At 35.6% G+C, this 11,030-nt stretch overlaps 3 protein-coding genes across 4 annotated transcripts in view; all 3 read left to right on the top strand.

The window, feature by feature from the left end:
* Positions 1-804, top strand: LOC105169923 (GATA transcription factor 25-like). Its single transcript, XM_011090475.2, has one exon. It carries the CDS (start codon positions 145-147, stop codon positions 802-804), a length of 660 nt encoding a protein of 219 aa, XP_011088777.2. The 5' UTR covers positions 1-144.
* Positions 805-4,059: 3,255 nt separating this feature from the next.
* Positions 4,060-8,372, top strand: LOC105169804 (translation initiation factor 3 (IF-3) family protein). The gene is made up of 8 exons (XM_011090325.3): positions 4,060-4,401; positions 4,496-4,586; positions 4,904-4,971; positions 5,601-5,699; positions 6,346-6,396; positions 6,782-6,850; positions 6,991-7,056; positions 7,165-8,372. The coding sequence occupies exons 1-8, from the start codon at positions 4,183-4,185 to the stop codon at positions 8,032-8,034; spliced, it is 1,533 nt and encodes a 510-aa protein (XP_011088627.2). The 5' UTR covers positions 4,060-4,182; the 3' UTR covers positions 8,035-8,372.
* A 390-nt stretch (positions 8,373-8,762) lies between these two features.
* The window catches only part of LOC105169803 (Splicing factor, CC1-like protein), a 7,782-nt gene continuing 5,514 nt past the window's right edge, over positions 8,763-11,030 (top strand). For both annotated transcript variants that reach the window (XM_011090324.3, XM_011090323.3), the window contains exons 1-4: positions 8,763-8,918; positions 9,194-9,831; positions 10,837-10,918; positions 11,011-11,030. The exon at positions 11,011-11,030 is cut by the window's right edge and continues 37 nt beyond it. In XM_011090324.3, the coding sequence (XP_011088626.1) occupies positions 9,242-9,831; positions 10,837-10,918; positions 11,011-11,030 (692 nt within the window). In that variant the 5' untranslated portion in view covers positions 8,763-8,918; positions 9,194-9,241. The remainder of the gene's footprint in view (positions 8,919-9,193; positions 9,832-10,836; positions 10,919-11,010) is intronic.

Below are 11,030 nucleotides of genomic sequence, written 5' to 3'. Positions count from 1 at the left end.
CATATGATCATTGGTAGCGATCAGAACATCACACTACATGCATGCATGCATGCATGCAGTTGTGTATATAAGAAACAATCACCTTGTTAATGATTTGAGTCAATTATTAATTAGTGTTGATGTCAAATTAAGAGTACAGTAAGAATGCACACTTCCGATCAGCCGTTGAATGTTAATGCAGCTGGGGATGAGTCAGTTGGGCACTCGATTGCCGGTAATGAGTTAATTCAGCACAATGCTGCTGATGCTCCCCATCGAGTGACCCTTTCGTTTTGGGACCATGTCTTTATATTTGACAGTGTTCCTTATGAAAAGCTACAAACCGTGCTATTACTTTTGGGAGGATTTGCATTTGATCGCGCTAATGCAGACGCGACGCACCATAAGTGTAAGGATCCAAAGAGGGAAGAGCATGTAAACAAGTATCGGCTTAAGAGAGAAGAACGGTGTTTTGAGAAGAGAATAAGGTATAATGTCCGTCGAGCGGTGGCGCTCAAGATGAAGCGTAAGAACGGGCGATTTGCTTGCAAGGATAGTGGGCAAACTTCCATGGAAATTAATACGGTTGATGAAAGTCCTCCACAACTTGCGTGTACTAATTGTGGCATAAGTTCAAACGACACGCCAATGATGCGGAGAGGCCCAGCTGGAATGAGGTCTCTTTGCAATGCTTGTGGACTTTTCTGGGCAAATAACGGGATTATGCGAGATGCTTCTAAAACATTTAAATACAGTCACATACTCCATAATTTTATTAATTCAAAAGATCATAGTATTGGGTCCGATCATGAGACCGCTATTTGACTGCAAGCTTGGCGCCGGATTTATGCTGTTTTTTCCATTCATTTGTTCTTATGTTGAAGTTTAGGGTAATTTGTATGAGATGCATGATATCAAGCAAATTTATGGACATATGAACTTGTATTATAAAATCAAAGATATTTACCTCTTATGTATACTTTTCGGGTAAAATGCGATTAATTACCTCTCTATGATTTGATAAATTAAAAAAAAAAAGCAAATAATCTCCTATATTTCTAAAAATAAAGCAAATTACCTCCCTAATAATAATTTACATAAGAGATAATTTGTTTTATTTTTCAAAATACAGAAAATAATATTTTAATATTTTTTTAACCATAAGTTTTTTTACTCATTTTCATATAACAGGGATATGTAGCCCATTCTTCCCACATGTGAACTGGCACCTTTACATAGTTAACTATGTGAAGTACATATAGTCAACTATATTAGGCCTAGCCGCTTAAAGATAATAGTCAAAAGGTGCAACCAACTTCTTAAATATTACTTTCTATCAACATTTTTTAGGTTACTTTACTAAATTAATGTTTGAGGGCCGTCCAGATTCAAATGAACAAAACACAAGTGCCAAACATTGTAAATTTAAAAATTTATAAAATCGAGTCCCATAAAAAGAAATTTGGTAAAATAACGTTTTTTAATCTTCGACATATATTCCATAATTTCGCTCAATTATATCTTGACATATTTAAAGCAGACTCCATCTTCATTAATAAAAACCATTCATTATCGCTAGGAAAATTACATCTTAGCTTGATTACTTAACTAGGAGCATCCCCGCTTTATTGTACCTAGAGTTGCAAGTGGATTGAAATTTTTGAAATTATAGATTCTATTTCTTAATAACAAATTATTTGAATTTATTTGGATAATTCTAAATTTTAAAAAATTTCAAATCCTATTGTGAATCGTATTCCGTTAAATATTTTTGAATTTCAAATTATTTTTAAATAAAATAATTTAAAATCCTTCCCTCAAATTCAGTCCATCGCCCAAACGCACCATAAGGTTAATTAATAAGATGTTTTCATCACAAGCAAATGTAATGCTATTAGTTAATAATACGCACGCGTACATAATCTAAAAACGCGTAACTCATACTGTACCCACAAAGTATTTGAAGTTAGGAAATAACGACTTAGGAGTGGAGAAGATTTAATTAGGAGAAGAACAAACACTAGTTAAAGCCGCCACAGGAATGATTTGCATCAGCTCCACACTCACATTTGCATTATTAGATATATATATATGCAACATGGAAAAAATGCAGTCTACTAAAACAAAGATTATACGTAGTCGTAGTTCCTATTTGTTGCCAACTCCTGCAACTTGCCATCCTTTCTTTCATCTATGGCCTCATATTCATCATTTATGTGGAACAAAACCCTTCTTTAATTCCCCTCAAATCCATACCTAACTCTTAATCACCATACAGAATAACACTAATAATAATAATAAAAAAATGTATAACACAACAATAGATATGAACTTATTTTTTATCATCGTTCGAACGAGTTACTTACATGTTTATGCAGTTATTTTTTTTTTAATATATATAAAACAAAAAATAAATGTCATTTTACTACTAACTATCCTCTTGTGATATTTTATATGAGCAAATTATCCTCATAGAAAAGAAAAATAGAAATTTACCTCTCTGTGTTTTCAAAAACTCATAGGGGGATAATTTGTTCATTTGCAAGATCATATATAGAGGATAAATTGCTATTTACCCTATTACTTAGTATATATCATGCATCAAATTATGTCTTGACAGAGAATTTGAATTGAAACCAATCAGTTTGGTATTAGCTAGGAGTACAAATATGAAGAATATTATATTATTGGTCCAAAATAGTCTTAATTCTCAAACTGGTCCCGAAATACGAATTGAACAACATATATGCATTGTTGAAGTGCAGATTTGGGGTGATGTATGGTATCACAAGTACCTGTGGAGTTTGAAGATATGAAAGCACTTTTTGGTGTGGAGAATCACAGTAGGAATCCCAAGAAATAGTCCAACTATTAGGTCATTGCTTCTGGAACCATATAATTATAATATTAATGCTGCAAGAACGACGACTATGTCTATAAACTGCGATTTTTTAAGTTATTAGTAATTAAAAATATTGTTATTAGAATGAAAGAGAAGAGAAGCTCCTCCTAGTTTGTGGTTTTGAAGTTTCGTATTGTAGGCTTGGCCATCAACACAACTATTATTATACTCATTATCTCAGTCAATTGCAAACCTTGTGCAATAATTTATTTTGTCTAATGATCTATGTCCCTAGTTCATTAACAACCACAATAAATAATTAAAATTTTCTTTTATTTCATAAAGTGGTAATGTAATATTGAGACTGCCCAAGCTATGTTCCGTGATAATGAACTTATTGATACGATGATTTAAATTTTGGGTATGAAGACTTATATATGTTTTTTTTTTTCTTTTTCCAAATATCATTACAATTAAACAGTACATTGAAGGATATGTTTATATTGAGGGATTGTGTTGGATAACTTTTTTTCGTATATATAAGTCCATGATAACATATTAATTTGGTGGGATAATGCATCCCACCTCATGAGGCAAAAAGATCACTTTTTCACTCAATTGCCCCCACTCATATCTCTCTCTCTCTCTCCATATATATATATATATATTCAATAAATTATATATTTATACTAAATAAGATATTTATCTATTTTCTATATATTAATACTTAATATTTATATATACTATACAATAAAATATGTATAAAAGGATATTTCGTGGTTTTAATTAATTTTATTCCACATTGCAAACATATGATAATACTTATCCTAATATTTTTATAAAATAGAGTAAACAACATATAATTAATCCTGAATTATTTAATCTTGAGTTATCTTATCCAATAAAGTGAACAATGCCATATTTCATTAATAAATTCATATTATGATAAATTTATATTAAGCGAAACAAATATCACACTTTTGATCAGATTTGAATCATAATCTCGAATTTATTCAACAATCCTCAACCTTAATACTTAACCTAAAATATCATTGGTTGGAGACTCGTTTTCAAAAAATGCAATTCTTAAGTTTGTTCTTTAGATCAAAATATCAACTTGGGTTGGGCTTAAGTGAACAAATTACATTTAGAATTAGAACTGAAATTGATTTTTGGCCCAAAACGTAAAAATCTATGACAGCTCATTTAAGTCTTTTAGGCCCATGAGGCAGTTTAATTCCTCCTTTGCTCTAATTAACTGCTTCCCTTTTTCCCAATTCCCATCAATGGTTGATTAGGGTTTTTCTGATAATTGAAGCATCTGAACTGTTAAACGCCATAACTCTTCCGCAATACTGAATATGGCGTTGTGGAGTAGATTGAGGCAGTCCAAGTTAAAATTCCATCTCTTTCCGAACGCATTCAAGAGATGCTATACCCTCAATCACGGTTCATTTGTTGCCAATCAACGTATTTGTTCACGTACCTTAATTCCGGTTTTATATAACCCTAGTTTCATTGTCCAGAGCAACCAATTGGAGTTTTTCTGTAAATTCAGATCTTACGCAGCACCTGTTCAGGTGATCTGTCAGATTCTCGAATATCGGTGTTCGTGTATGTAAGACAGGCGTAATTGTTTTTTGTTTAAAATTTATTTGCTGCTATGTATTTCAGGCTCACCAGACGAAGGAAGAGAGGGACACAAGCGGGCCTAGATTGAATGAGCAAATCACTGCTTCTTCTGTTAGGCTTGTCAGTGATGAAGGTGTGTGTAGAATCAACTCGAATTCGATGTTGATTTTGGTTTAGTTTTATGGGACTGAATACTTATGTAATCGGCATTAAACTTTATTTGGGATTAATTTTTGAGGGATGCTTGTTGCTTAGTAAAGAATTTGGTTTGAATATAATAACTCTTTGATTTAATAGTTGAATTACTAAAAGCTGACAAACTTAAAATAAGGTTCAATAACGACTATTTATTGCATGTGCTCGTCGAGAGAGCTCCATTAAGGCGTTGTTTCAAAGAGATTATGACAAACTGACAGGAAAAGGGTAACATTTTATGTTCAAAATTTACAGGTCATTGTGTAGTATCACGGTATGAAGCGCTCTCCCGTGCAAAAAGCCTTAAGATGGATTTGGTTGAGGTAATGTTTTATTTCATTGTCTCTGAGAAAACAATCTTCTGGCTGAAATTATTACTGTTAGAGTGGTGGTTGTTGTCCTCCAAGGAAACGGTGCATGTGATGCAATTGAATCCTGATATTTGATGATCTTATTTGTGCCAAATATGGCTTTCCTGTCATCCTAAGATGACAGGCCTGGAGCGAAAACTCTTCCTTTTATGTGGAAGGCAAACAATTTTGCTTAATGATGGTCACACTGATGTGTGCATAATCTGGAAAAAGAAAAATTGTTATACATAGGAGCAAAGAATAGATGAGGTAGAGACATGAGCGCACAGATGCATGGGTGTTCTTTTTGTGTGTGTCTGCAGGGCTGCGTGGGTGGTTTTGGGGATTATGTGAATATAAACATGCTGAAGGAAGGAGGAGATGGTTAGAAGTAAAAGTGAAGAAATACTTGGACTTCCTGTGGGGTTGCAAATTAATTCATGCACTGACATTTTCTAGACCAACTTCCTTCTTTCTCTTCAAGCATTCCAACACAATTCTAGTATTCATATACTTGATATACTATGCCTCATTTTGGCTGCGTGAGAGAAACTTGATCTTGCTTTTCTCTCCCTGTCAATATTTTGCATTGTGTTCTGCAGGTTGATAGACATGGCAAGCCACCGGTTTGCAAAATTCTTGACTACCACAAAGAAAAGTATGTTCAAGAAGTGAAGGAAAAGGAACGTGCTAAAAGCAAGGTTGATTACTCCATCTTATTCATTGAGTGCATATTATTGATTCATTAATGCACATGATCTATCAGAGTATTTTACCATATATGGAATATATATTGGTTTTGACTACCACAAAGAAAAGTACGTTCAAGAATGAAGGAAAAGGAGCATGCTTACAGCAAGGTTGAGTACTTCTTATTCATAGAGTATATAATATGACACATTAGTGCACATATTCTATTAGAGTATTTTACCATATATGGAATATATATTGGTTGTGCTCCTTTTGCAACTTATTTAGGGACTCCCACATACTTCTCAATCTCATTTTCCTGATGCAGGAACTCCATATTATAGTAAGATGCATCCTAAAGTTTCAAGTATCCATAAAAGATATTAAGCTTTATTTTTCTCTTGTTCACTGCATTGTTTATATGCTTCTCAACTGTTCGTCTTGATTTCACAGTTTGGTGACAAACTCCAAGTCTTTGATATGGACAACTGCACCATTTTGTTTGGGAATTTTGTTGTGATAGGTTGATTGTTAAGGGTATCTAATGTTTAGTAATGAGTTTCCCTTGGGTTTATCAAAGCTGGAAACTATGATGGTTGCCTGTTGACTGCATATAGTTTTGTTATTTTCTTCTATATCTTATTTCTGTTTTTGCAGTCAACTCTAAAGAAAGCAGGTGCTAAAGAAGTTCGGTTTGCTGCTAAAATTGTAAGTTCTTAAGCTTTTATAATTTTCTAAGATACTTTCAGTCCTTGTTTTTGGCTGCAAAAGCAATGTGAATTTATGAATTCTTACAGAACTAAAACTCCACAAATACAGAAGAGAAGAATATTTTCTTCAACAGTTTGATTCATGCAATGTGTTTAGACCAATGCTGAACTGAGTTACTATTTGGTAGCACTTACAATCGATAGTTACTTGAAGCGTGCTCTCCAGTTTTGGTAAAAGGGTGTGATAAAACTGTGAAAGGGTTTCAAATGAAGCTACGAGTGTCTCTTTAGACCATGATTTGCTTTTACATTTCTCACTTTTAGCTGATTAATTATGCTGTCATGTTTATCCTTTCTGATTACTAACTGCTTGCTTGTTCCAGAAACAAAATGACCTGCAAATGAAAGCTGATATGGTTAAGAGACTAATGGAAAGTGGCTATCGAGTCAAGGCACTCCCTCTCTCTCTCTCTCTCTCTTTCCTGGGCCGCTAGTAGATATTAGAAGCGTTTCTCTCTACTGTATGTAGGAATGGTGAGAAACACTTTGAGCCTCCGATAACTCTTTCTTTGTTTTTCTGTTACTTTGATAGTGTACAGCCATTGAGCCGACCGAGGCTCTGGACTTGGAAACATTGTTGTCTCGTTTTTGTGCTTTGGTAAGAATTTACTTCCATTCTTTTAGTGGTTCCCAGCTGACTCTTCTTAATTCATTTGGTTTTCCATTGTGTTCACTGCATGAATTTGCAATTGTAATTTTCCATCAGATTGAAGACGTTGCCGTTGAGGAAAGTGGACCAAAGGTTGAAAAGAAACAGGCATATGTTGTTGTGAGGCACATCAAGTTTGGTCCCCTTAAAAAGGGCTCTGGAAAGAAAGCTTCTAAGACTGCTGTCTCTTCAAAGACTGGTGGTCAGTCCAGCAACAATCAACCATTGGAAGAAAATGGTGATACAATAGAAGCTGGCTTGGAAACTGAGCAAGTGGATTCTGAAGAGTTGTCCGATGAACATGTTCAGACCGGCAAATCTAAATGGGCTGTTTTTGATGGAGATGATGATATCCACTCAGTTTTTGACATTAATGGTGAAGAGAATGGGCTGACGAAAAGTTCAAAACATGACCGGTCAGCAGCTTTAACAGGACCATCACCCTATTCTGTGGATAGAAATCCAAGACACGTAGTTGAGTCTGCACCAACCAGTGTTCATGCAATGGAAAATAGATATGCAAGAGATCCTAGGTCTGCAAGACCATCAAGGGTTCCCACAGATGCCAACGGCCGTGGTGGAAGGAACACAATGAATAGCCTGCCGCAATATGCAAACCAAGGAAGACAACCGCAGTTTAGTATGAATACATCATCTCAAACAAGACCACCAACTCGGCAAGTTGAGGTTCCTGCCTATGATGCTTCCAAGCAAGAGTCTCCTAGTTCAAGTACTCTCAATTCGCCAAAGAAAGGTTATGGTATTTTTAGCTCGCAACAAGTAAATGCCACGCCCCGTGAACAAAATGCACCCGTGGAAACTAACAGATACAAGAAAAATGGTCCCACTGATTCTGCAAGAATAGGGAGCTCACACTACAGAAACCCTCAAAATACAGATTCAAGGATGAACAGAGGGCCTGGTTGATAAGCCTGGGCAAGGGAAATGGGGAGTATTTAGTATAGATAACTGAAATGTGATTCCCAACAAGTAGAAGGAAAGGCAAGCAGAAGCCCAGAGACGATGATTTTTAGTCCTGTATTGTTGAACTTATTGCTTCATGATTCCGAAAGGGCATTCATTTTGTAAGATTTTCTTCTAGGTATTATTTCAGCACGCCTTATTAAAATTTAGTGGCAGCAGAAATGGCTCTGTTTCGCTGGAGTGTAATGTATTTGGCGCGTAGAAAAATCGATTCTTTTAGGTCTGGAATATGATGACAAGTAATTCCATACTATATAGTATGTTCTTGTTTGCTTTCCGAACCAATTTGGTAAACGTAGGAGTTTTGTTCCTATTCGGTATAACGTAGAAGGGTATTGCGAAGCCCATTGTGGTTTTATTTATAATATAACAAAACAATAACCCTTTTAACTTTTGCTAGAAATGAACCAAAAATACAGTATGCCCGATGGTCTCTATCCTGTGTCCACTGTTTGCAGTGTCATAGGTTTTCAATGCGGCAGAGCAACAATATCAATACTTTGAAAGTTTGATATTTGGTTAAATTAGGCACGAAACTTTGGGTGAATTATTAAATTAAAAGAAAATGTTAAAAGAATTCACATGTTCCCTAGTAAAAAATGATGTATGGGGTTGGGCTAAACGCTTATAGGAAAGACTCCATTTTAATTAACTGGGGAGGGATGTATATGAGCCCATTATCAAAGCCCATCGCGTGGAGCCTCACTTCTTTTGTCCAACGTTTATCGCTCGCGCTTTCGCCATTTTTTTGTTAAAAATGTTTTTTGAACGTTAGATTGGTTACACGCTCGTCCACTTCGGCTTTCGGAAGAATCGGGGTCTTCTTTGTAAGTATATTTTTGAACCTTAAACCCTAGTTTCCACTTCTGTTGTTATTACTCATTAAGCAGCTGAAATCTGGTGTTGGTTAATTGTACATGAAATCCTTAGGGTTTGGGATTTGTTTCTCGTCTATCTTTCTCTACGCGGAAGCAATAGCTATAAATTTGACAACTAAGAGCTTCGGCATAGTTGGGAATGAATGAGCGAATAAGTAGTTGTTAATTGAATGAAAATATATCTTTGATATTCTGATTTGTGGTGGTTTGATTGGTTGCTACAGGTTTTTGCGGAGTTTCTTCTGAGTTATTTGGTTCACAGTTTTCATAGGATGGATTTTGATGAGTATGAATATCTGGAAAATACAGTGGAAAATCCGGAACTTAAGAAGTTGGAAGATAAGGCAAATGAGGTAATTGAGCATGAAGAGAAAGATAGGAGTCGGAGTTCAAAGCACAGAGGTGATGATGATGCTGATGACTTGGAACGGCTGTCAAAGCGGTCGAGGTCAAGGAAAGAGTCTCATGACCATGACAAAGATAGGAGCTCTCGCTATGGCTCATCTTCTAGAGATAGGGAGAAAGGGGAGAGAGACAGACATATTAGTAGTCGGGAGCTTCGGGACAGGGACAAGGAGCACGGAACTGGAAAGGAGAGAAATAGGGACAGGGATAGAGATAGGGAAAAAGAGAGGGATAGTGACAAGAAAGGGGTTGGTAGCAGAGAGAGGAGAGAACGTGAATCTGAAAGGGAGAGAAACAAGGAAGAGGAACGAGAGAGGTCAAAGCGAAGCAGGAGCTACTCAGAAAGGAATCATGATGACCAGGGAAGAGAAAAAACTAGGGACATGGAAATCATTGATAGTGATTATAAAGAAAGGCGAAGAGAAAGGAAATTCGGAGATCGAGCCCATGAAAGCAGGTAAGCTTCGCCTGTTCTTTCTGTATGCAAAGAATTAATGTGGGCAGATTAACTGAAATTGCTTATTAATGTATGGTTTTATTTGTCTGAACGATTTTGCTGCTTATATATTGTATTAGTCGATTAACTCTTGGTATTCATCTTTATACATAGTTTATGAAAGTGGTGCTAATTTCAGGAATGCATTGAGATGATTAAATGAATGGGTCTCTAAAATAGCATTAGTGACGAGCAATGATTTTAAGATGATTTGTGATGGATTACTAGGTCTAGAAATTGGAGCAATGTATAATGGGATTCGGGAGTTGGTACGCCAAGAAATTACAGTAGTATGTATAGAGATTTTCAGCTTGGGTGTGATTTAGAAATAGAACCGCTGGTACTTTATGTGGTTTTTAGTCTAATCAATTGGGCAAGGAGAATTTTCAAGGTGTTTCTGTTTGAGAATGGCCGTGGAATGGTGGCATCTTTGGTGATTGTGCTCTCTGTGTCTTGCTACTACTTGTCTAGAATTGATGTTTTGTCATTCTATGATAATAAAGTTGTTCTTTAATATGGTGGTGTAAAATGTACAATTAGGTTTGCCATAGAGGGACCAGCCTGTTGTTTGTTCAATGCCTGAAGTTTTTCAGTGTTCACATTTCTCTTAATTGCGAGTTTTTTCCCAGGTTGGTCTCAATTCTTTAATATCAAGATGTTTCTTGCTTTGACCAAATGCTAGTTAGTACAGAATATTGACTTATGGAGTTGCCTGCAGGGTTATGATCTTGGGTTTGGCTCTTTTAAGCATACGGGAGAGAATTTTGCTTCCTTGTGGAACTATTGTCTTTTCTGAATGTGGAATTTTCCACACTATTGATTTATTTTCAAGGAGCAACACATTAACTCCAATTTTACTGCACAGATGGTCAAGGCTGCTGATCATGGCTTAATAAGCAAGACCATTTTGTGTTATTGTGGCGTAGAATAATGTTTTAGCTTTTATATTTGTTTCTTCTTCTGCAGAAGATACAAAGAGAAAAAAGAAGATGTGGTGGAGCCAGAAGCTGATCCTGAACGAGATCAGAGAACAGTTTTTGCTTATCAGGTATTTGAACTACTAAATAATATCTTCTTGCTTAATTTTATTTCCTTGCATCTGGAGGTCTTGTGACCCTTTGCTGTTTCAAATTTCCATAGATTACCTTAAAGGCAGGCGA

Source organism: Sesamum indicum, linkage group LG8 (genome assembly GCF_026168435.1).
Source record: "Sesamum indicum cultivar Baizhima isolate 11 linkage group LG8, ASM2616843v1, whole genome shotgun sequence".
Taxonomy (NCBI): domain Eukaryota; kingdom Viridiplantae; phylum Streptophyta; class Magnoliopsida; order Lamiales; family Pedaliaceae; genus Sesamum; species Sesamum indicum.
This window is presented reverse-complemented; position numbering and strand designations above follow the sequence as displayed.

Coding starts and splice junctions, on each gene's coding strand:
- LOC105169923 (XM_011090475.2), top strand. CDS start 145: ATGCACACTTCCGATCAGCCGTTGAATGTTAATGCAGCTGGGGATGAG.
- LOC105169804 (XM_011090325.3), top strand. CDS start 4,183: ATGGCGTTGTGGAGTAGATTGAGGCAGTCCAAGTTAAAATTCCATCTC. Junction 5,700..6,345: donor AGGAACGTGCTAAAAGCAAG/GTTGATTACTCC, acceptor CTGTTTTTGCAG/TCAACTCTAAAGAAAGCAGG. Junction 6,851..6,990: donor AAAGTGGCTATCGAGTCAAG/GCACTCCCTCTC, acceptor TTACTTTGATAG/TGTACAGCCATTGAGCCGAC.